The sequence below is a fragment of the Prionailurus viverrinus genome, chromosome C1, assembly GCF_022837055.1.
Source record: "Prionailurus viverrinus isolate Anna chromosome C1, UM_Priviv_1.0, whole genome shotgun sequence".
Lineage (NCBI taxonomy): Eukaryota > Metazoa > Chordata > Mammalia > Carnivora > Felidae > Prionailurus > Prionailurus viverrinus.
Genome location: NC_062568.1, coordinates 210,510,676 through 210,534,920, shown reverse-complemented (window position 1 = coordinate 210,534,920; position 24,245 = coordinate 210,510,676). Strand labels below are relative to the sequence as shown.

The 24,245-nt window shown below is 56.3% G+C and overlaps 2 protein-coding genes across 2 annotated transcripts; one reads left to right on the top strand and one right to left on the bottom strand.

The window, feature by feature from the left end:
• The first annotated feature begins 1,070 nt into the window (after positions 1-1,070).
• Positions 1,071-15,006, top strand: RNF207 (ring finger protein 207). The gene is made up of 18 exons (XM_047872202.1): positions 1,071-1,566; positions 2,186-2,318; positions 3,350-3,494; positions 3,586-3,667; positions 3,746-3,821; positions 3,896-4,021; positions 4,430-4,476; positions 4,730-4,802; positions 4,885-4,953; positions 5,412-5,480; positions 5,565-5,662; positions 6,527-6,713; positions 6,854-7,039; positions 7,299-7,350; positions 7,677-7,794; positions 12,242-12,322; positions 13,142-13,359; positions 13,604-15,006. The coding sequence occupies exons 1-17, from the start codon at positions 1,376-1,378 to the stop codon at positions 13,311-13,313; spliced, it is 1,905 nt and encodes a 634-aa protein (XP_047728158.1). The 5' UTR covers positions 1,071-1,375; the 3' UTR covers positions 13,314-13,359; positions 13,604-15,006.
• ICMT (isoprenylcysteine carboxyl methyltransferase) lies at positions 14,921-24,179 on the bottom strand. Its single transcript, XM_047872203.1, has 5 exons — positions 23,890-24,179; positions 22,925-23,013; positions 21,866-22,035; positions 20,869-21,086; positions 14,921-18,347 (listed from the first exon to the last, which is right to left on the bottom strand). Exons 1-5 carry the CDS (start codon positions 24,082-24,084, stop codon positions 18,165-18,167), a joined length of 855 nt encoding a protein of 284 aa, XP_047728159.1. The 5' UTR covers positions 24,085-24,179; the 3' UTR covers positions 14,921-18,164.
• Positions 24,180-24,245: the final 66 nt, after the last annotated feature.

Sequence of the window (24,245 nt, the reverse complement as noted above, 5' to 3'; positions counted from 1 at the left end):
AATTCTCTTCCTTTCTCCCATTGTCAAACTCCTATTCATCCTTCAAAACCCAGCTTTAAATATTATCTCCTAGCTTTAAAATATTACATCCTAACTGATAAGATTTTATCCAGCACCTTCTGTGGGTCAGTCTCTGGGCTTGACTCTGATTTCAGGAGGGGCAGAGACAGAGGCTGCCTTCCCAGAGCTCAGGATAACATGTGCAGAGAAGGTAGAAAATGACCCAAGCATGGCAGGCACTCTGGAGAAAATAACACTGGGATAAACAAGGACCGGCCTGGCCGTGAACAGCAGAGGGAGCTCTGCCGGAAAGGCTCAGAAACTCCTCTCCCTCCCCAACCCACCCCTTCTTTGGGGAACTCGGCTGGTGATGGGGTTTGAGGCCTTCATTACTTAGAAGCCTAGTAGGCTCATTTCAGTTCATTAAACTCTCGCGCATCACCGAGGGGCAGGCTCTGTTTCACCCAAGCAGAGAGGCTCTGAGAGGTCAGTCTCTTGGCCGAGAGACTCCAACCAGCCAGAGGCCCGCCTGGGATTCCAGGCCCTCCCACGCGCTGTCTGCGGAGGGGCGGCCGCTGCTCTCTGGCGCCCCCAATTGGCCGTGGAGGAACTGGGGACCCGCACACCCACTCGTGTCCCAGCCCCCGTCGTCCGGGAGAGAGCCGGCCTAACCAGAGCGCCTCGGCACCCCTGCGGAGCCCACAGTCGGGGTCCTCCGGCCTAGCCCTGCGCGGCGCTCCTGCGGTTCCGGGCTCCGGGCTCGGGTACCGGGCGGGAGCCAGTCAGAGCCTCGGGCCCTCGCGCCGCGCGGTCCTTTCCAGCCCCCGCGTTCCCGCCTCTGCCCTCGGAGCGAGACGCGGAGTGACCGTGGCCGTGGCGGGAGCCCTCGTCGCGGCGCAGCGGCCGGCCTGGGAAGGGTGCACGGGAGCATCGTGCCCGAGCAGTGCTGCGGTCCAGCGCGGAAGGGGTGTCGCCTGCAGGTCACCCAGAGGACACCAGGAGGGGAATTCCTGGGGTGGGAGTGAGGCGAGGTGGGCGACGTGGAGGCAGGGGAGGGTAGACGTTGGGTAGGACGCATTGCTCGGTCCTGCGACCTGACCTTCCGGGGCCACCAAAGGGGTGAGGGAGAGGCGGGGAGCGCGCACAGGGCGCGACCCCTCCGCACGCCTGCTGCCGGTTCTCCCCGCGCCGGGCGCTCCAGACCCCAGCCCGGGCCTAGGTGGTCCCCGCCCCACGACCGCTGGACGCCCCGTCGGGGCGGGGCGGGGCGGGGTAGACGGGAGGGAGCCGCGCGCGGGCAGAGGGGACGCGCGGGCTCCGCGGCCGGCTCCCCGCACCGTGCACGCGCCGCCGCCTTCCTGAGCTTTTCCAGAAGATGTCGGGAGCCATCTTCGTGCCCCTGGAGGGCCTGGGGGCCCCGGACGCCGCGAGCGGCCACCCGCTGGTGTGCCCGCTGTGCCACGCACAGTTTGAGCGCCCGTGCCTGCTGGACTGCTTCCACGACTTTTGTGCCGGCTGCCTGCGGGGCCGCGCCACCGACGGCCGCCTCGCCTGCCCGCTGTGCCAGTGAGTGCCCCAAAGCCCAGTGGTCGCCCCCCACCCCCCGGGGAGACTGGCCCCGTCTAGATGCGGGGCTAGGTGCAGGGAGGGCAGGGCTCTGACTCCCGGCAGAGGCCGCTGGGAGAGGCTGCCCCCAGCCGGCACCTCTCAGCCCCAGAATGCGGGCTCCCGCCCATTGTACAGAGCAGGTTAACCGAGGCCCGGAGTAACTGGCTGAAGCCCTCCCCTAGAAAGCCAGGAGGCAAGAGGAAGGCTGTGCAGGATCTCAGCACAGCAATCTAACACTGACAGTAATTCACTTGGGGGATCCCTTGAGTATTAGATCAACAGAAGCAGGTTATGTTGGCTCAAGTTACAAGGGCTAGCCCTAAGTTTGTGCAATGCGATGAGAAAGGGTAGAGGGGAGGTGTCCACCTCTGAAACCCCAGGTCACCAACCCCATGGGCCCCCAGGATTCCCAGGATGGGGCAGAGTGGGGGACAGGGTCAGAATGAGCACTGGGTGAGATATTTATAGCAGACGCCAGCTCCTATTTTTAGTTCCAGCCTGAAATGTGGGGGGTGGGAAAGGAGATAAGGAGCCATGGGGAAGGGGCATCTGGATCTTGGCTGCAGCTTCTCCACAGACACCAGACGGTGGTGAAGGGCCCCAGCGGGCTCCCTCCTGTGGATCGGCTGCTGCAGTTCCTGGTGGACAGCTCAGGGGATGGCATGGAGGTGGTGCAGTGTGCCAACTGTGACCTGGAGTGCGGCAAGCAGGCAGGGAGGCCTGGGGGTGGGGGTGGGGGGAGGTGGAGTGCCTGGGGGTGGGGAGAGGGAGTGCCCCACATGTCCTTAGAGGATTATTCCCTCCCTGGATTTTCCAAAACCTAAGTCACCCTGGATCCCAAATGTGGGCCCCGTTTTACAGGTGGGAAGACTGAGGTCCAGGACAAGTGACCTGAGGCACTAGCCAGATAGTGGCAGAGGTTAACATCATTCCATTGGGGGAGGGCTTACCAGTCCCCAAACTTGGGGTGGAGTTGGGATGGCCCTTGAGGGCTCCTACCTGGGGAGCTGACCAAGCTACCTGTACCCAAGGGGAAGTGAGGACAATGTGCTGTTGGAGAGGGGTGTTCCTGCCCCCCTCCCCCAGTCTAAGAAAGAGGAGCAGAGGCCAGGCTTCAGGCTGGGCTGTGAACGTGAATGGCACGAGGGACTCTGGCCTGTGAAGGTTGGATAAGGTATTCCAAGCCCCAGGAGGACAGCCCTGTGGGGCCAAAAGCTCGGGATGTGCTGGGCAAGTGAGAGCCGACAGTTCAGGAGGTTAGGGGTTGGAGGTAGGGACAGCATGGAAGGAAATGGCCTTGAATGCCAAAGTAAGGAGTTGGGTCTGTGCTTACACAGCCATTGTTGGGGTCAAAGCCACAGCGGCAGTGGGAGACCTGGCCTCTCAGCCCTAGGTGTTGTGTAGGGAAGGGAACCAATGGGCCCTCCTTCCCTCTCCCAGCCAAGTTGTGACACAGATGGCCAGGGTGGGCACCGTTACTTGGCCACTGTTGAGGGTGCCAAGGAGGGCTTGAGAAGCCTTCAAACACGAAATTTTGTTGTAGGTAAAATGTTTCTGCTCCCCCCACCCCTCATCTGTAAACTGGGTATATTCAAGCGTCATGATTACCTGGAAGGGCTGCATTTAGCCGCGTGCCTGCCCCAGGCTCAGACTGAGGCACTCTCTGACACGTGAGTGCCCAGGGACTCAGGCTCCTCGGCCGGTGGGCAGGCTGAGGCTGCGCTGGGTCCTCTGTCCTTAGGACGCAGAGACCACGTACTTCTGCAACACGTGTGGGCAGCCGCTGTGTGCACGCTGCCGCGATGAGACGCACCGGGCACGCATGTTCGCGCGCCACGACATCGTGGCCCTGGGCCAGCGCAGCCGCGACGTACTCCAGAAGTGCAGTGAGTGCGGCGTGTCGGGTGGGGGCCGCCGGGGCGGGCCAGGCGGGCCTGCCCGGAGCCCTCACCTCCGTCCCCGCCGCCCCCGCCGCAGCGCTGCACGCCGAGCCCTACATCATGTTCTCCACCGACAAGAAGTCGCTGCTGTGCATCCGCTGCTTCCGGGACATGCAGGGGTGGGTAGGGGGGGAGCGGGAGGCGAGGGGGTGCCGGAGGGCAGCCGGGAGCGGGGCTGACGCGCGGGGTTCCCGCAGGGAGAGCCGGGCGCACTGCGTGGACCTCGAGTCAGCCTACGTGCAGGGCTGCGAGCGGCTGGAGCAGGCGGTGCTGGTGAGCGCGGGGTGCCCAGCGCGCCGGGGCAGGGGAGGTGCGCGCCTGCCGGGCTGAGGCCGCCCTGTTCCCAGGCCGTGAAGGCCCTGCAGACGGCCACACGGGAGGCCATCGCGCAGCTGCAGGCGATGGTGGAGGAGGTGCGGCGCAGCGCGGCGGAGGAGGAGGCCGCCATTCATGCCCTCTTTGGCAGCATGCAGGTGAGGGGTAGTGGGGACCCGACAGCCACAGGCTGAGCATCCTCATCAGCCACGACCCGGTACCCACAACACCCCACCTCCCGCCCGCGTGGAGTTTCTGGTGTAGCAGGGCAGCTGTGCATGGAGTTACTTAATCACAGTGGCCAGGAGAGTTCCGGCCCCAGGCTGGTGCCAGAGGTGCGGGGTGGTGAGGGAACACTCCCCGCCCCCACCACCCCGGGGGAGCTGCTGACATTTAAGGTGAGGGCACCAGGACTCCCAGGCAGTAGGGGGCAGGCAGGAAGAGCCAGGAGGTTGGAGGGACAGCAGCGGAACCAGGTGTGTGGCTGGGCCCCAGGCGTGGGGGAGTGCTGGGCCGGGAGGTGGCGGGATGACCGTGCCCAGTCAGAAGCAGGCCATCCCTCCCAGGACAAACTGGCCGAGAGGAAAGCGCTCTTGCTGCAGGCGGTGCAGAGGTGAGCGGTGGCGGGGTCTCCACTCCCTGTCCCTTGGCCTCCATACACCTATCTCCCTGCCTGGACCTAGGCAGACCCTGCCCCACCCTGGGGAGCAAGACATCTGGGCGAGGAGGGCCGGGTGGCTCAGGGCGCCGGGGAAGGATGCACAGAGCTGGTGGGGAGATAGAACCTCCCCCGTTCTGAGCCCCCCCCCCCAGGTGGGGGTGGGCGGCACTCCCCTAGGAGTTGAGGCTGCCTGCCCCTCCCCCAGCCAATACGAAGAGAAGGACAAGGCCTTCAAGGAGCAGCTCTCCCACCTGGCCACTCTCTTGCCCACCCTGCAGGTAAGGGGAGCTGGGGGTACAGGGCTGGGCACTCACCCCCCCCCCCCACCCCGCCATTTACAGAGCAGTGTCCCTCCCGCAGGTTCACCTGGTCAACTGTTCATCCTTCCTCAGCCTGGCCAATAAGGCTGAGTTCCTGGACCTGGGCTATGTGAGTCCCCCTGGCTCCTGAGGGGTCTCCCTCTCCCCATCAGAAGCCCACCCTGCACACCCAAGACTCCCACCTCGGGGCCTGGCAACCTGCCACCCGGGGTCTGGACCAGGGCTCTCTGCGGCTGACCTCCTCCTCCTCCGCACCATCATCTGCATACCATTCAGGGGCCAGCTGAGTCCCTTTTAAAAGGACGGCGAAGCCTGGAGGGGAGCGGGAGCCTCCACTCCGCCCACAGTGTGGGGTGTCTACTGAAGTCCGGCTCCCCCCAACTTGCCTGTGGATTTGGGGGCTGGGGTGGCGTGGGGGTTCTGGGACAGTCCCAGGGAAGGGACTCCAACACGTACCAGGTGAGTGCCAAAGTCAGCCTTGCCCTCGCGGCGCGGGGCCTCACTGTCCTGCCCCGCCAGCCCTCCTCCCCCGCTCCCGGCGGCCTGAGCGCCCTCCTCCCGCTGCAGGAGCTGTTGGAGAGGCTGCAGGGCATCGTCACGCGGCCGCAGCGCCTCCGGCCAGCGCAGAATAGCAAGGTGCGGGGCGGCGCGGGCTGGGGGGGCCGGGCCGGGGCCGGAGAGGGCGAGGAAGCCGCCTCACCAGCCGGTCCCGCCGCCCAGATCGCCAGCGACTACCGCGCCGAGTTCGCGCGCTGCCTGGAGCCGCTGCTGCTGCTGGGGCCGCGCCGGGCGCCGGGGGCCGGGGCCGCCCCCAACACGTGAGCAGCTGGGGGCGCCCTCCCTGCCGCCGGGGCGGGGTGTGGGGGGACACGAGGTACCCGGTCGCGGTAGGGACAGGCTGCCTGCTGCCCTCCCCAGACGGAGGGACCGGAAGCCCCGGGCAGACCTGGCAGAGCAGAGCCTGGTTAGGGAAGGACAGAGAGGACCCGGGACCGTCCCCAATTGCCGCTCATTTCCTCCGCCACTCGGCCCCGGCGCCTAGGGACTGAAGGGGAGGGGCAGCTTGGGGTAAGGCCTGACTTCCGGGCCTTAGTCTGGAGAGCCAGACGCCCAGGAGGACTTAGGAGAAATGCCTGAGCTGGATGTATGTGCCGGGGACCCGGTCAGGGGAGACTGGGCGTCAGGTGAAATGCCCAGAGTCCCGCGGGTGAGTGAACAAAGTTTATTATGCACCAGCCTTGACACATCTGGATGGACCTTTTCCTGTACATTGACATTACCCTGGATTTTTTTTTTCCCAACGTTTTTATTTATTTTTGGGACAGAGAGAGACAGCATGAACGGGGGAGGGGCAGAGAGAGAGGGAGACACAGAATCGGAAACAGGCTCCAGGCTCTGAGCCATCAGCCCAGAGCCTGACGCGGGGCTCGAACTCACGGACCGCGAGATCATGACCTGGCTGAAGTCGGACGCTTAACCGACTGCGCCACCCAGGCGCCCCTACCCTGGATTTTTTAAAACACCATGCTGATGTCCTTGGTCTTGGGTGCGCCTTGCGCAGACTTTTTCAAAGTTCCTAAGTGGTTCTGGTGTGCAGTCCCGGGGAGAGGCTGAGAGCCTGGAGAAGGGGAGACCCTCCCAACCCCCCACATCTGCATCCACACTGGCTCTCTCCCCCTCAGGCTAGCAGCGAGCTCAGGCCCCAACGTGCTGATGGGGCCCAGCTGCCCTTCCCCAGCGGGAAAGATGCTGGGGTCACTAATCCAAAAGCCCACGCTGCACCGGTCCATCAGCACCAAGGTGCTGCTGGCCGAGGGTGAGGATACACCCTTTGTGGAGCACTGCCGCCACTATGAGGACTCCTACCGGGTGAGTGGGGCCAGGGACCTGCAGGCTGGGAATGTCCCCACCCCTGCCTGCCCAAAGTGCAGTGGCCAAATCGAGTCCTGACCACCTGGCCTGGAGGCTGTGCCTCTGCTGAGGCACGCTCACTAGGTGTCTGTGCACAGCGCCTGCAGGCAGAGATGCAGAACTTGAAGGACCAGGTACAGGAACTGCACCGGGACCTCACCAAACACCACTCGCTCATCAAGGCGGAGATCATGGGAGACATTCTGCACAAGTCCGCACAGGTGGACGCGCAGATCGCCTTGGAGTACGCCTCCCTGGAGGGGATGAGAGCGGTCTTCCAGGAGGTAGACCCTCCCCGGGCGCCAAGCCCCTTGCAGCCCCACCTGTCGGGCATACAGGGGAAGGAGAGAGGAGGAGGAGCTTGGCCTGGTCCATCATGAGGCCCTCGTGTGGCAGGCTCTGGAATGAGGCTCTTTGCGGCCTGGAACCCCGTGACCTAGCTGGGGGTGCCCTGTGGACCTGAGTAGCTAGAGGACAGAAATGCCACCAGTGGAAATTCCAGCTGATGACCATATGCAACGTCCAACTCCCTTTCTCTTTCAGATTTGGGAGGAATCCTACCAGCGGGTAGCTAACGAGCAGCAGATCTACGAAGGTCCCAGGCAACTGCTGCTGGGTGCACCCCCATCCTGGAGCTAACCCACGTGTTAGCAGGGGCAGGAAGTCAGTTACCCACTAACCAGATACAGACTCCCAGGCTCCTCCCCTTAGCCCTTGACTTTGCCTCACGATTGCTAATGCCCCAAAATGATGCATGTGAGGTCAGGATTCAGTAAACAGAATACCTCCGCAAGTCTCACGATGCTCTTTAATTAAAGAGGCAATCGATGACGTAGTTGGGATAGATACGTAGAAGGTGTGAGCCTGACAAGAAGAACCTGAAGCCAACAAGACCCAACGCTCTGGCATTGGCCCCCACAGCCCAGCTCCGTGACCTTCTCCAGCTGAAGCAGGAGAATGCCTACCTGACCAGCATCACCAAGCAGATCACGCCCTATGTCCGCTCCATTGCCAAGGTGAAGGAGCGACTGGAGCCCAGGTGAGAGCAGGGGTTGTTCACAGGGGAGCCAAGACACTTCTGAATGTGTGTGGACAAGGTGCCATACGTGCAGAAGAGCTCCTTTTAGGAAGTCAGTGGGCCAGGTCACGAGGGTTTACTCAGGGCATCTGGGCAGACCAGGTGCTGGACATCTCTCAAAGACACAGAATGAGTTGGCTGCTCGGAGTTTCTGCTTCGAGGCACAACATTGCCCACCTCTAGCCCTCAGGAATAGGCCAAAGCAGAAGACACTTCTTAGGGGTGAAATGAGGGCCCTCAACAGATCCAGGCAGCAGGACACGGAGGAGAGGGCAGAACTGCCTCACTACATGGTTAAGCCAAGTCTAGGCTCTCAGCACCATACTTGGGCATCAAAAGGTGTTACAGTGGCAGAGGGATGTTGGTGGCAGGTTCTCAATGTGCTTGTCTCTTGCATCACCTGGTTCCAGGGTGGGCTGGTTGCCCTGTAGGTCTGACCAAGGTCAGCCTGAAGTGTTTCTCCACCACCCTCTGGGGGACTTCCGTTGCCTTGCCCCTGCACCCTTCCGTGACTCTTTGGAAAAGGGTGCACAGGAGGTACATATTTTGGACAGCACAAGTCTGAAATGTCTATATTCTGCCTTTGCACTTGACTGATGGTTTTGCTGGGTATCGAATTCTAGACTGGAGGGGTGCCTGGGGTGCTCAGTTGGTTGAGCATCTGACTCAATTTTGGCTCAGGTCATGATTCCAGGGTTGTGGGACTGAGCCCCTTACCAAGCTCCTGGCTGAGTGTGGAGGCTGCTTGAGGTTCTCTTCTCTCTTCTCTCTCTTCCTCTCTCTCTCTCTCTCTCTCTCTCTCTCTCTCTCTCCATCCGCCCCTCTTCCCTGCCCGTGCTTGCCGTCTCCCTCTCTCAAACAAACAAATAAGTCATGAAATTCTAGATTGGAAATGATTGTCCTTTGAAGGCATCACTGTATTTCCTTGCTTCCGAGATTGTCTTTGAGAAGTTTGAAGGCATTCTGACTCCTATCTTTGTGATGAGATCTACTTATTCTCTTTCGAAGCTTCTGGAATTTTCTCTGGTCCCAGCATTCTGAAACTTCACACTGGTGAGGGTCTATTTCCATCCATTAGGAAGGACCTTTCAGTCTGTAAGTTCATGTGCTTCAGGCTTTTTGTTTTGTTTTGTTTTGTTCATTTTGAGAGAGAGAGAGAAAGAGAGCAAGCCAGGGAGGGGCAGAGACGGAGAGAGAATCCCAAGGAGGCTCAGCTCCTTGTGCAGAGCCCAATGTGGCGTTTGAATTCAGGAACTGTGAGACCATGACCAACCTAACCAACCAAGCCACCCAGGTGCCCCCATGTCCTTCATTTTTGACATGTCTTCTTGCATTAGTTGATTTCTTCACCTCTTCTCTTCCTGGAATCCCTATTATTGGCTTTCCTGGGCTGATGTACCTCCTCGGTACTTTCTTCTTTGTCTTTCTGCTGCACTTTCTGAGGGATTTCTTTTCTTCCAACCCTTCTGTTGAGTTCATTTTTGAAGAAAATTCCCAAGAGTTCTTTTTAAAATTTCATTGTTTTGGGGGTGCTTGGGTGGCTCAGTCGGTTAAGCGTCTGACTTCAGCTCAGGTCACAATTTCACGGCCTGTGGGTTTGAGCCCCACATCGGGCTCTGGGCTGACAGTTTAGAGCCTGGAGGCTGCTTTGGATTCTGTGTCTCCTCTCTCTGCCCCTCCCCTGCTCGTGCTCTGTCTCTCAAAAATAAATAAAAATGTTTAAAACTTGTTTTCCATTTCCAAGAGCCCTTGTTTTGTACCATGGTCTTCCCCTCCCCCCCCAACACACAGCATTCTGTTGTTTTATGGACAGTCTCTTACCCCTCCAAGGCTGACAGGTGTTTGTTGTTTCTTTCTCCCTTAAGTCTCTTTCCTCCAAGTTCTTGTTTAGGTTTCTGTCTTCCGTTTTATTTTTATTATTTTTGGATTATTTTATTATTTTTTTTAATGTTTATTCTTGAGAGAGAGAGACAGAGAGTGAGTGGGGGAGGGGCAGAGTGAGAGAGGGACACAGAATCCAAAGCAGGCTCTAGGCTCTGAGCGCACAGCCCGACTCGGGGCTCGAACTCACAAGCCGTGAGATCATGACCTCAGACGCTTAACCGAGCCACCCAGGCGCCCCTCTCTCTGTCTTCTATTTTAAGGACTTTTCTCAGGCCATCCTTGATCGTGTGCTCATACTAGGGGTGGGGGGCAGAGGGGGCAGGCCAGAAACTCAGAGCACATGGGTGGCACTTCACTGCAGGGGGGTGGGGGGACCAGGGTGGGCAGTGCTTTTTTCCTGTCGTTCCCCAGTCTCCCTCCTGGCGGCCGCTGTGTGAAGCATTTGCAGGCAGCCCTGGTTTTCGTTTCCCACCCGTGTTGTGCCCTGGTACTTTCGCAGAGACCAACCCTTCAGGGGGCTGGGATGGGGGAGGGGAGGCCGCTCGGCCGTGGGGAGCTTGAGGCGGCCCCCTCCTTATTTCTGTCCCGTCCTCCCTGGTAGAGGCGATTCCGTGGTGTGAAGGCAGTAGGGCCGGGCGTGTCCCATGTCCGTTCCGAGCTCGGGTTTCTCCCGGCTGCTGAGGTTACCACTGACCCTCCAGCTTCCAAAACTGTGGTGTTACCCTTTTCTCTCCTCAACCTGGAGAGGCTCCTTCCCCTGTTGTTTTGGCCCCTTTCCTGGAGATTTCGTGAGTTTGAGGAAGAAGGAAAACTAGTGTGCGGTGACCGTGTTCCTCCAGAACTGCCAAGCCACCTCTCCGGTGACTATTCTGACATGCGCACGGAGAGGTGAAACGCAGCCCAGCCTCTGCACAATTGCGCTGAAATCCCTGTCTACCCGGGACCAGTTGGCGCGTCGGCTCCGAAGCTGCCATTCCGAGTCGCTTGCTCTGCAGACGGTGTGATTGAGACGTTTATGAAACGTCAAAATCAGACAGAACCACCTCTGGCATTAGCAGTCGGGATGGTGGTCATCCCCGGGTGGGGGTGGGGGGCTCTGGAAGGAGGAGACGTTCCGGGTGCCACTGCCCCACTTGTGCAGGCCACGTGCCTGTCCCGAGCCTCGTTCTTAGGGTTTGCGCACGTTTCCTTCTGTGTGCTGCTTCGGCGAGGAACTAGCTTCAAGGACGTGCTCCTGCCCGCCTGTCTCTGGGGACGTGGAGCCAGCGGTGGGTTTTGGCAAAGGGAAAGGAGGAGCTCAGGCTGGAGGTTTGGGGGGGCGGGGGAGGCTGGCTGCCTCTGTCCTTCTTCATGGCACCATTTTCCAGCATCTGGCGTTGCTGCCTCTGCTTCCTCCTCTCCCAGTGCCCGCAACCCGCCCCCGCCACCCCCGTCCCCACTGAGCCCGCTCCTGTGGCCTGTTGTCCTCCGCGACCTCTGGCTGCAGCCCTTGGCCTCTCCCGGCGCTCAAGAGCAGGCCGCTGTCTTCACCAGGCTCCTGTCTTGCTTCTGAGGCAGCCCACACCTGTTTGCCTCCTGCCCTTCAGGCTGTCCCTTCACAGACTGGCCGCTCTGCCACCTCTGCTCAGTGCCCAAGTGTCAGCTTTCCGCAGGGCTCAGTCCTAGAGCCTCTCCCCATCCCACACCCTATGCTTAAGGGGCTCCATCTGTTCCCCCCACTTTAAAACTCCAATGTGCCACTGACCACCCCCGAGCCCTCCCCAGTATAGGCCCCCCTGGGCTCCAGACCCCTCTCTAGCTGCCTCCTCCTGGGGCGGGGTATGTCTCCACTTGGACAGGTCACGGGGGCCTCAGATCCCACAACGGCAGAACCCCATTTCCTCCCCCAAACGTGCCATTGTTTGTACCCCTCAGGAGTGGCATCACATCCCCCAGGTGCCCAAGTGAGAAGGCCAGGGGGCCTTCTGATTCCTTTCCTTCCTTCGCCCCATTTCCTACATACCCTGAATCCTGCTGACGTAACTGTCTCTGCCCACTGTCCCCACGGCAGCCCCAGGCCACGCCACCATCACTGACCCTCTCTGGCCCTTCTAGGGTGTTCCACAGCCAGTGGCCTTCTTAGAGCCTAGAGTTCCCATCACTCCGGGGCCCAACAGCCCTTTTGGGACCCTCCCTGTCCACCTCTGACCACGGCAGCCCCTGACCACACCCCAGTCATAATGGCCTTTCAGTTCCCCAGAGAAGCCAGACCGGATCCCCCTTCCCAGATTGTCCCAGGGATCCTGGGACACGCAGGTGTCCGTTCCTGCCATTCCCCACCACCTGGCCCCGCGGTGCCTTCTTCCCAACCACAGCGCAGCTGCCGTCCCCGGGAGCAGCTCTGGCCCTCAGTAAACAGCTGAGACCCAAGCCCTAGGCAGGCCCGAGTGCCTCATTCAGTTTGGTCTTGTCCGAAGAGGGGGCTGAAGGACAGTGACTGGCTCTGCTGCCTTCGAGCCTCCCAGGAACGGTCTCTCCCGCACAGGCTTCAGGTGCCTGCGGGGGAACAGCTGGACCACCTACAGAACACACACGAGGAGGACGTCGGTGCTGAGACCCAGGCCAGGTAAGGCGAGTCTTTCCAGCCGATTCGATCTCAGAGACAGGTCCCGGTTTTCTTTCCCATTTGGTCCAGGCTTGCCGCTGACCAGCTCTAGAGCCTTGGCTGGGTCTGTTTGTAAAACACGGGTCAGAGGGGTTCTGAACCCGGATGGCGGCTTCATAGAGGAGACGTGACCCGCACTCCAGAATTGCAGATGGCCACGGCTGCTGCCTGCATCACTCATGCCACCGAGGGCTGCTGGCTCATAGGCATTTACACCAAGTGAGTCAGATTCACTTGAATGAGGAAAAGTAACTGAGGGTTCTCTCCTCCAAGTGGGAGCATCACTAGTCACTGGAACCACGGGGTTTGCCAAAATCCTTGCCAGAGAAAGAGAAGAATGTGTGGTAACAGATCCGTCACTGTCACGGGCTGATCTTGTAGTATTTTGCTCTCAGTTAAGCCTGCTGCACACGGGGCAGAGACCCGGGCTGCAGGAGACCAGAGCTAAGAGAGCTTGGAGGGCACAGAGCACCTGCCACGGTCTAGAGTGGCTGGTGACAGAGCAGAAACTAGTCTCACCCTCCTGGGCACCACGCTCGGCTCAGATGCGTCAGAGGACTGTCCATTCAAAGCTGTTGTCGCAAGCCACAGACATAGCCTGAGCTGCTGATGTTTTGGCAACTAAAAACCATTAGAGACGAGAGGAGAATCCTTTAGGAGAGAAGGTTCTGGTTCACCCACTGATGTCCAGAAAGGCTTCCCATCCCAGGAGCCATGCTGGTGCTGGCACACAGTGAAATGGGGGGTGCCAGGCAGCACTCATGCCAAGTGTCCCTTTAGGAATGACCCGGTGAGTGTCGCAGAGAAGAGAGAGAAGACGTCAGAACCCAGAGGGAACAGCCGGACTCCAAACAGCCTCAAAGAAGAGCCTCCATTGAAAAACAAAGACCCTCATAGACCCAAACCGAAAAACGGGGGCGAGGGCCCAACACAGAGAGAGCGCCCGGCTTAGCAAACGGGACTGGTCCGGAGGGGTGGGCATTTCACAGCACGCAGGTCAAGACTGGGATATTTTTTTTTTTTTTTAAATTTTTTTTTTTCAACGTTTATTTATTTTTGGGACAGAGAGAGACAGAGCATGAACGGGGGAGGGGCAGAGAGAGAGGGAGACACAGAATCGGAGACAGGCTCCAGGCTCTGAGCCGTCAGCCCAGAGCCTGACGCGGGGCTCGAACTCACGGACCGCGAGATCGTGACCTGGCTGAAGTCGGACGCTTAACCGACTGCGCCACCCAGGCGCCCCAAGACTGGGATATTTAAGAAAGGTTATTCCCACCAGGTATGTCATAAGGGGTAATCACCAATCAGCGGAAAAACCCAGACATTCCGACTGGTCCTAATCTCAGATTCTTTGGCTTAAGTTTCACTCTTCCCTGTGTTTGCACTGCATGAAGTCTCAGTCCTCCTCATGGGGACTGGGGGCGATGCCCCAGTCCGCCTGGAAAGAGTGAACACGTGAGCGTGCCCTGCGAGCCCCTCGCTGGCCTGGCACCTCCTTCGCGGGAGCGCCAGGCCCTGCCCCCGTCAGGGGCCGTGCTCAGACAGCCCTGCCGTGCCTGCCTCCCAAGAATTCAGGGTGTCCTGAGCCACGGCCCCGCTGGGAAGTTCCAGCTGGTAATCTGAGCACTGACTCAGCAAAAGGGAAAACTGTCACTCCCGTTTTCTCCTGTCAAGGAAGGACTGAGCTGCCAGGGCAAAGGAGAGGCGGCCGGTGGCACGGGCTGCAGGAGAGGGTCAGTACAACTTCCCCACAACTTTCTGCTGCTTCTCCAGACAACGGTCACTCTCGTGTTCACCTTCTACTGGTATTACTAAAGGACTCAGAATCCTTTCTCCAGAAATTCCTACTCCTACATGGTGTCCTTTCTATCAAGCGTAATTTCATAAATGCTTTAAAGAGGAAAATTAACCCAGATGACCTAAAATTTTAAGTTTTGGAGTTAAAATGTCCACGCAGTCACATTTGAAGGAAATATCCAGCTCGATGTGGTGGTTTAAACAGCAAACGGATGGGGCGCCTGGCTGGCTCAGTCGGTTAAGTGTCCAACTTTGGTTTGGCTCAGGTCATGATCTTGCAGTTCATGAGCTCAAGTCCCGCGTTGGGCTGTGCATTCGGTGGTATGGAGCATGCCTGGGGTTCTCTCTTTCCCTTTCTCTCTGCCCCTTCCCCACCTGCACTCTCCCTCTCTCTCTCAGAATAGATAAATAAACTTAAAAAAAAAAAAAAAACAAAAAAAACAACCACCAAAAAACGAACAGCAAATGGCTTCCATGTGCCAGGTAGGGCAGCACATCAATCCGTGAAAATGTCACGTCAACATCCACCGTTCTGCCCCTGCGTTCAGAGCACTGGTTTCCTCATTCCAAAGCCTAAACCCATGGGAGCCTAAAAGGCAGGAGGAACTCGTCACAACAAACTGGCTACAGATTAGAACTGAAGACTGAATTGAAGGGGCAAAACACATCTGGTTTTATGCTGTAGGTCCCGGACATTTCTTAGCCAGTGATGACGTGATCTTAGAGTTCCTACATCCCACACAATCACGCTACCGCTCATAGTGAAATCAAGTACAGTTTTATTTAAGAATTGGAAATAATCAGTATCTGTGAAAGAAAATCCAATTTAAAATATTTAAATAAACATTTCTGCATGTAAAAAGAAGAGTGAAATAATTACTCCATTAAATTACTCTCCTAGCTATGGGACGGCTTCCTCTAGAGCAAGCGCTTGGGACCACCCCTGCCGGCTGGCCCTCCAAGCCCAGGACAAGGCGTCAAGCTCTCACAGCAGGGCGCAGAGAGCAAGCCTCTCCCACCAACCTCATCGAGCCACTACAGGAGCAAGATGTGGTGGGAGATCGCAACTATCTAAGGCAGTAAGAAAGTGCAGAGAAGGGACAGTGGGGGTCACTGTGCCTATTACGGAGGGGCTGCTACCAAAAAGCTGGAGCTGTGGCCGGCCCTCCCGAGCCTAAGCTACTAACACGTGTATTGGTTTAGGAATACTTCCCTATCGTGTCCATCACTCAGAGTGTTAAATAAATGGAAGGGACTAATCAAGTTTAGTTTTGAGGCTCAAGAAGCAGTTCATACAGATGGAAGGGGCAGTGGGGTACGCTGCCTTTCGCTTTCGGCCAGGCTCACCCCACTCACTACCTCTTTTCTGCGAGCTGCTATTCTCGGCCACAGCCTGCAAATCCTCATAAAACGTCTCACTTTACGCTGCTTCAAAGTAGCTTTGTTCTGTGCAGTGCCTTTTTTTCCATTTAAGAATCTCCACTTTAAAACCTGCAATGGAAAAAGTAAGTAATCTCTTGACAGTTTCTTAATTTGAGGGAACTGGTGACGTGGCCTTTACCCAAAAGCTTTTGGGAATACCCCAAAAGCCTGCACTTCATTAACCTGATTCTCTGCATGCACACTGTCACTGCTAAATTTATAAAGTTAAAAATAATCTGAAAATGTCAGTACTAGATGAAAGTCAATCACTTGCCAAATCCTGCCCCTAAGCAGTTCATCTCTTCTCCCTAAGTAACTGCTGACTTCTGCCCTGGGCGTACAAGTCGGGGTGAGGGCGCCCCCCTAGTCCCGCCCCTGGAAGAGCTCTTTAAAGCCCAGGTGATGTAACAGCAGCACCTCGCCACAAAACACCAGGCCCACGTTCTGGGCTCAGGGGCCCGGCAGGAAGGTGGGCTTTGAGAATTCTAGCAGGTGGGGCAAGATGAGATCGCCAAACACCAACACCTTCGGACTTTCTGTCCACAAAGCCAGGGGGCCATCATTAGCTGTTCTCCATCTATTAAAGACAGCTTCACAGCCCTCAGTGGGAATGAAAGTTGGGTCCAGTCCCGGTAGATACAGCACAGCACTTTCCCTCAAGCAGCTGGGGATGGCTGCCAAAACCCCAGCCACACCCTCCTCCATTCTGCAGTCCCAATGAGCGGAGCTGACTTTGCTAAGCGTGGTCTGGAGAACAAGTCAGAAGTGAGTCAACTCGAGTTCCCAGAGTTAAGTGCATGTTGAGTCCCACTGGGGAGTGTTCGTGCCAGAAGGACCTGCTGCTGAGTGCTCCAGCGGCGGCCTCGGCCGGCCTGGCTGCAAGGCCCTCACGAGGGCCGATGGTAGAGTCCACTCACACGGGCGAGCGGCATCCCAGGAATCAACAAACCCGTAAACCTCTTTGGTATACATAATAACAAAAAAATTAATTAGGCCATGAAATCTAGAAACAAGTGATGTTTCTGAGTTGGTAAAATGCTCTTCCGAACACACGTTTCCAGCGTCTGGTACAGCTAAGCAACGTCCACGTCTGTGTGACTCTGACACAGGATAGATTTCATTTACGCCATTCTCTCTCATCTAAGTATTAAAAACGTTTGACGTTGTTCTTCTAAGTTTTCACAACACCCCTATGAGGTAGGTGGTACTGACCCCATTCTACGGATGGGGAGTCTAGGCACGGAAAGGTTAAGTGGCTCCTCGAAGCCGCCCGGCACGGCGTGGCAGCACAGCAGCCCTCCAGCCGGGGCCGCCGCGGCCGTCGTCATCAGGCTCCGTTAGCGCCACCGTGGAACTGCAGGAAGGAGTCCACGCGGAGACCAAGGCCCTCTCTGGTCCAGAATTAAACAAGGGTCCTAAAGCTTACGTACTTAAAGCCAACCACTTTCCCCAAACTTGAAAAACAAAAATACCGACTACATCTCTGTCGGGACCATTTGCTCTATTTAAGACTCTCGTACACTGACTTGCTTGAATGTTGCAGTGGTGTGTGCGTAAACCCCCTTGGGAAAGATAGTGTGAGATGATGTTAGAGATGGTGAAGTTCTGAGAACAGAACATAGAAATCAACAGTTGAGAGATTTCAAATGAAACAGAAAAGTATAAGCTATGGTGAAAGACTGAAATCCCAAACCAACGGAGAGCAATACTTCCCGGTGTCTGACGACGCCTTACACAGAGCACGTGCTCAGTGAGCATTTCTCTGTTCAGGGAAAAACGACACCCCTTTGACATGCCTGTGTCACTGATAACAGCCCCCTCTGGGGAGAAGAGCGGGAGCCAGGACCCCGGGGAAAGCCACAGGGGTCCAGTCTCCCTGGCCAGGGGTGCCCTTGTGAACACAAAGCCACTCAGCCAAGTTGTCTGGAGGTGTCCATTCTGCCAGATAAAAGTTGGGGCTATAAACGCCAAGTGAGTCCCCTCTGAATCTATACTGCTATTTATAAAAAATAGATATGTAAATACGATTAAATATATTAAGAGCCAAAGTGCCTTATAAAGAATTATCTTAAAACTGTATAGATGCTCATGCACTTAAGCACAGAAAGAAGGAGGTCGAAGCTGTGCTGTTTGTGTTTCTCGGTTAAAGATTCTGAACGAATTTCTAACACTAAGCACTGATGCCCACATACCCCTTCCTGCAGAAGAAGCCTTACTCGACATCATGAGTGAGCCCACCTCTCCCGAGGGGCCTTGGTTACACTAAATACCTCGTGGGCCATGGGCTCTCGCCAGGGCCCTTCTGGAGGGGCACTGTTGAATATTGCTGTTATTTGCTCCTTGCCCACCTTTAATCTATGTCCTACCTTGATTGAGCCCAAGAACAGACTGCTCTAGGGTATGGGGTCCTTTGGTCCTAAGGCCTTCTGACCGTTTGGTCTCGAGTGATATTCCAAAGAGTCACTGGTGACGCATAAAATGATTCAGAAAATCCATTCTGCGGCGTGGCTGCCAGGGGCAGTTCTGTCCCGGGCTGTGTGGAGGGGGGAGGCCCCTCGGCCCAGCCTGGCCCGCTCCGGCTGTGTTAGAGCTCCACCTTGACCCCTTTTATAAAAGGCAGGCCTGTGGGCACCCGCTTCTTGTACTCCAGGTACTCGTCTCCAAAAAAGTGAATTAACGAGATCTCCTCCTCTTCTGTCCGATCTCGGAAGAATCGCCACACCGTCAGAGCGTAGCCAACGCCACAGATGGGGTTGCACAGCATCACCTGACAGGGGACACAAAGTCGATCGGGGTCAGAGTGTTCCGACACCACGAACGTCAGCAGCACTGCTTCCCTGAACACCCGCGGACGACTTCCCGTCCAGGGAAGGGCCCCAGAGATTCTCAAATACTATCGGGGTCTTGGAGAGCAGCGGCCAGGGCACACGCGCTGAAACCACCCCACCGCTTTCACGTTAGAGCTAAACGCTCATCACGGCAGTTTTCTTGCATACGCTTTTCTGTTGTTCCTCTTATGTGAGAGGTACCTAAAAATTAAAACATCAACTTCTCAGATTTCAGTCCTCAGGCTGACGGCAGCTCCCCGTGGGGCTCCTAGCCTGTCCCTTCCTGTTCCAGGCAGCCCCTCCAGCCTGCAGCTGCCTGGTCCCCGGCCCCTGCCCCGCCCCCCTGCCGCCCCAGCCCATCCCTGTACCAGATCCACTGCTACCTGAGCTTATGAAATCACTTCTTTCTTCAAACCACTCCCCTGCCCCAACCCAGAAAAGCAGCACCTCGGCCACCTCCTCTGGCCCCTTTTCTCTGGGCTGTACCCCCACTCCGACTGCCTCTCACTTCCTTACTCATGTGTTTTCCCCACCCTTAAGAATGTCTTCCCCACTGATCCACAGCCAAACAGTCCCTCCAGGCCAAGAACACCTCCCGGCTCTCAGGAACTTCCTGTGCTGTGTGGGAAACCCACTACTCCACCCCTGCCCCTTCTGATGGACCCCTACGGACACATGTCTTCCCCCAGTGGGCGATTTCCACCAAGAGCCAGGCACATGCCCCTGACTTCTTATTCCCATCACTACTTACTGGGCACTTAACCGTATTCCAGGCACAAGTTAAGCCCTTTACGACCAATAAGCCCCTACACTGAACCTCTGGGGCGGCACTGCTGTCCTCAGTGTGTGAGGACAGAGAGGCCAAGCAGCCAACATGAGAGCCAGGACTGGCCCTGTCAGAGTCAGAGCCTGTGCCCTCACAGCCAGCAACCACATGTGGCTTCCCAACACACCCTATACTAGGGTTTCCCAACTGCAGCCCACAACCTGTTACTGAGCCCCGAAATCCATTTAGTGCATCACAGCATCACAAATAACAAGATAGAAAACAGGAGTATTTTGTACTCAGTAAGAACAAATATTGCTCTGGGAAAGACCTGTTCCGTTTTCATGCATGTCTGTGTGCCGGGCCACAGTGTAAAAAGACCTATGGTCAAAGAGGTACGAAAACTCTTTAGTTCTAGAGCACTTAAATACATAGGTAGCATTTATGGTAAATTACGCGATTCAACTATAATCAACTTGTTCCCAGGGAGTATGATCGTTAATGCAGCAGTCTTAAGTTTCAGAAATGGAAGTTTTAAAATAAATCCTGGGGCGCCTGGGTGGCTCAGTCAGTTAAGCGTCCGACTCAATTTTGGCTCAGGTCATGAACTCACCATTCGTGAGACTGAGCCCCGAGTCAGGCTGTGTGCTGATAGGGTGGAGTCTGCTTTGGATTCTCTTTCCCTGGCTCCCAGCCCCTCCCCACTCATGCTCATGCGTGGTCTCTCTCAAAACAAACTTTAAAAAAATAAATGAAAAGAAAAGAGAAAAGAGGAAAGGGAAGAGGGAAGGGAAGAGGGAAGGGAAGAGGGAAGGGAAGAGGGAAGGGAAGAGGGAAGGGAAGAGGGAAGGGAAGAGGGAAGGGAAGAGGGGAGGGAAGGGAAGGGAAGGGAAGGGAAGGGAAGGGAAGGGAAGGAAAAGAGAAAAGAAATCCTGTGTGGTAACCTGCCCCTTCTACACCGTGGGGGGGGGGGGGGGGGTTCACCAGGGAGTCCCCTAAGGACCATGTATTGCCAATGGAATGCTTGGGGGCCCAGAATGGATTTTCTCAAGGAGATGAGGAGTTTCCTGAGCTCTGTTCACATTCTCTGGCCAAGTCTTTCTAGGACCAAGAAAACAGATTCAAGAGGCAATGGTCAGGAAGCAAGGCTCAGTCTGCAACCCGAGACACAGCCAACCTCGGTAGCTCACATTAAACCTAATACATGACCCAGGCCTCAACAAGAGCAGCTTCTGATGAAAATCAGAATCCACTTGAGCAGCAGAAGGCTCTCTCTCTCCCTGAAGCCCCATCTCTGTTCTCATCCCACAAGGGCGCTCCAGATCTAAGGTGAAGAAGCAGGGAAGGGGTAGGGCAGATGGGGTCACAGCACCTAGAATCGCCAGCAGTTTACAAGTTTAGGACACCCAGATTTTAGGTACACAGTGAAAACAAACAAACAAACAAACAAAATAACAAAAAACAACAACAAAAAAACCCCCAAAAACATTAAGGACTAAATCCATTCTTTTGGGTTTTATTTCATTACCACTTGAAACACAACAGAGAGCACGTGCACCTATTTGAAGGAGACCAATAACCTTGCAGATCCAATGAAATCCACTGAACCTTTCAAAATGGTACATTTTATGGCGTTAGATCTTTTAATCTGTAAAAAAAATCCAAGGTGACCACTGTCATTTCTGATACTGTACCTGGGTTCCAATGCTCCAGTAAAACCACCCGACGTAAGAAGGATGCCGAAACCAAGCATACACTCCGCTTGTCACCAGGGTATGAGTCTCTGATTTTTCATTCTGCACCACGTGATTGAAATTGGAACCAGCTGTGAACATGGCCGCTTTCCTCAGACATTCTCCAAAGACCACCATCAGCAACCCCAAGGCACTGAGCCAGGTGATCTGCTTCAGTTCTGGAGGAGAGACGTGTGACACACAGGAAGTGAAGACATGGGCCCATGGAGCTCCCCCTGCAGATGCTTAAAATGAACCTATTTCTCCAAGGCCAGCAACACTAGGAAACATGCTAGTGGGCAATTAGCATTTGTCATCACATTAAAATTTAATTATAAGCAAAACACATTCCCCTAAGTCGTGCTGTTCATTTGCTTCAAGTGCCAACAACCCAATTAGAGCATCATGGCAAAGACCTGATGAGCTCTCCATCCGTGTCCCTCTGTCACATGCCCCTCCTTCCCTTGGGGACAAGGACAGCTAAGTGAAGCAGAGAGGGATCCAATGTTTCCCATTCTGGCCCTTTACCAAATCCTGGGAACCACATATATTTTACTTAATTTGCTGTGGAAAGTTCCATTTGAGAGTAGGTTTCAGGTGCAGAGGTTTTTGCTAATAACATCTTGACACGAAAAGTCTCAAGTCACAGAAAATGAACAGATGCAAATCTCTGACTGTAAAATTAGAATTATAGCTATCGAAGGTCGGGACTTCACATGAGGTAGTGCGGTACGTCGTGGAAGGCTTAAAGCAAACGGTCAACATGTCCTCCGTTCAAAATCCGGAAGCGGAACCCACAAGCTGTGCTTGTCCTTTATAAAGAGCTTAGTGAGGACGGAGAGCTGGGGAAAGTCACTCGGGGAGATTACACCTGGGAGGCGAGCCCACGTCACCACCCTCAGGCCTGCAACAGAAGCCACCCTTCTCCCCTCCAGAGGGAAACGTGGGACACACTGACCTGGCCAAAAGATATTTTCGAGTGTGAACTCTATCCAAGAAGAAAGAGCAGCTACTGTGTACTCCAGACTGTGATTCAGGAGAAAGGAATCCAAGGACAGACTTTTGGGGTTATTGACTGCTGTGACCAAATATTCGGAATAATGGAATAGTGACAAGGAGCACATATACCTATTTAAAAACAAAAAAAAAGAGAGGTAAGTTGGGGCAAGGGAATCAAGTTGGCCGTAAGTCCAAGTGCAGATCTGGGTCTGCCAAACTGTCCCTGGATTCTCTGAGGAGGTCCTGCTGTCACCTACCTGAGAGTGGACATCAGGCACCCACATGTAACGTTACTCTTCGGGTCTGCAGAAGGTGGGGCTTTGAAAAGACTACTTTTGAATGTAACAGACCCCACAAACAGACTAGGGTCATGAAGGCATTATGGGCCCTTCAGTCTTTTAGAAAGGATACCACACACAGTAAAATATGAAAGTGGAACACAGTCAAAACAAAGCAGTGATGTATGTTGAATACAAAAATTCAGCGAAACAAATAACTCCAGCAAAGAAGGATTAGATGGCTTAGAGAACTGATAACGGGAGATAAAGCCTTTTACCTTGAAGCCACTGGTTCATATCCAGGTCAGGGACTAGAAGGCTCAAAGGAATGAAATCATAGTGTAGGGGAAAATCCTACAGTGGCCGTGGGGGAGGCGCTAGATGTGACCTAATAGAAATTAGAGACGGAAAAGGCCTGTGAAGATGAGCCAGAGCCTTGCCCCTTCCTGTCACTGAGGACCTGTACCCTCTTCTGGGAAGGGCTCGTCACATTACTGATGAAGGCGCCTATGGGGAGGGTGCCAGGGAGACCTGTTTCTGCCTGCAACAGAAGCAACCGATGGGCACAAGTTCTCAAGGTCCGAGACATAGGGATCTAGCTGGACATCAGAGACCGTACAGAATCCTCAACAGCCTTCAGCCAGTCAGAGAGGAGACACAGGGATGAGGATATACCACTTCTGACCCTCTGATCCTCCCACCCTCACCTCAAAACCACTCTTCCCCCAAATACATCTTACCAGCCAAAGTGACTCCAAGAAGACTGGCTAAAACTTAGCAACATGCCGCAGCCGAACACAAAGCCAAGGAAGCAAGCTCGGATGGCTATCTGAAATGGACCCAAAAGAAGCTCAGTCACCAGGCTGTTCCCTGAGCACACATCCGGGCTGCAAGAGCACACACCCCACTTCCTTGGGACAAGTAGGCTACTGGGAAACACTTAGAGCTGATCTGCTCAGAGACTAAGAGGGTAAGGCAGACGTGCCTGGGGTTCAAATCCCGCATCCACCCCTCTCTGGTTGTGTGGCCTTGGACAAGTTACTTAACCTCTCTGGACCTCCGTTTCCCCCCTATACACAACGGGGACAACAATGGTACCTACCTTTTAGGACTGCTGTGAAGAGTACCCGCATAAAGCACTTAAGAGTGGTGTGTAAGTTCGAGCTACCATTGCTATTATTACTGCTATTAGGATTCAGAGCAGTGGGAACACCGCATGAACCTCGTTTACTGGCCAGACTCTCCCAAGTCCACGCAGTAAGTCTAGTCGGGGACGTGCGGGGCTCTGTGCCCAACCCCCTCCGAGTAACACTGCGGGGGCTTCTGACCTGACTTGGCGGCAGGTTAAGTGTGTCTCCACAACTTAAATGACATAAAAGAACTCGTGGGCCCGCTTCCTCCCCACGCCAAGCGCAGCTGCTGAACCGCACCAACTGCAACTTCCCACCCACTCCGCGGGAGAGAGAGGGCCCGCGACCCACGCCCCGCCCCCCCCCCCCCAGCCTAGTGAGGCGGGGTCCCTCCTGCCAACTGAACTTCCGGAGAAAGAACACGCCCGGGGGAGGCGGTCCCTCCCACAGGCCCAGCTCCCGGCCCACCCCGACCCCGAGAGGGACGGAGCCCGCGCGCTGCGCCCAACCCACCCGGGTCCCGCCCTCGCCCCGGCCCCGGCCCCGGCTCCGGCCCACCCCCGCCCGGCCCGCACCTGGTAGCGCGGCGGCCGGTAGAGCAGCAGCAGCAGCGCGTTGAGCCCAGCCACGTAGAGCGCCAGCCCGGTGCGGCCCTGCAGGCCGGCGCGCGTGAGCAGCGGCAGCGCGAGCACCGAGGCGCCCAGCAGGAAGGTGGCCAGGCTGAGGCGCGCCTCGGAGCCCGGCGGAGCCCGCGCCGCGCAGCCCGCCATGGCGCCGGGCGGCCGACGAGCGGGCGACGGCGCCGGCTGTAGCCCGGGGAAACCCGCCCGCCGCGCCTGCGTACTGCGCCGCCGACGCCGGCTGGGAAGCGCCGCCGCCTGGAGCCCCGCGCCGCCCGAGAGCTCTCGCGATACCGCCGCGCAGCGGGGCG

Excerpts from the sequence above, each read along its gene's own strand:
- RNF207 (XM_047872202.1), top strand. The coding sequence starts at position 1,376 with ATGTCGGGAGCCATCTTCGTGCCCCTGGAGGGCCTGGGGGCCCCGGAC. Across the intron at positions 1,567-2,185 it reads CTCGCCTGCCCGCTGTGCCA|ACACCAGACGGTGGTGAAGG; the intron begins GTGAGTGCCCCA and ends GCTTCTCCACAG. Across the intron at positions 4,022-4,429 it reads CCCTCTTTGGCAGCATGCAG|GACAAACTGGCCGAGAGGAA; the intron begins GTGAGGGGTAGT and ends CATCCCTCCCAG.
- ICMT (XM_047872203.1), bottom strand. The coding sequence starts at position 24,084 with ATGGCGGGCTGCGCGGCGCGGGCTCCGCCGGGCTCCGAGGCGCGCCTC. Across the intron at positions 21,087-21,865 it reads CGAAAATATCTTTTGGCCAG|AACTGAAGCAGATCACCTGG; the intron begins GTCAGTGTGTCC and ends TCTCTCCTCCAG. Across the intron at positions 18,348-20,868 it reads ACTGGAGCATTGGAACCCAG|GTGATGCTGTGCAACCCCAT; the intron begins GTACAGTATCAG and ends GTCCCCTGTCAG.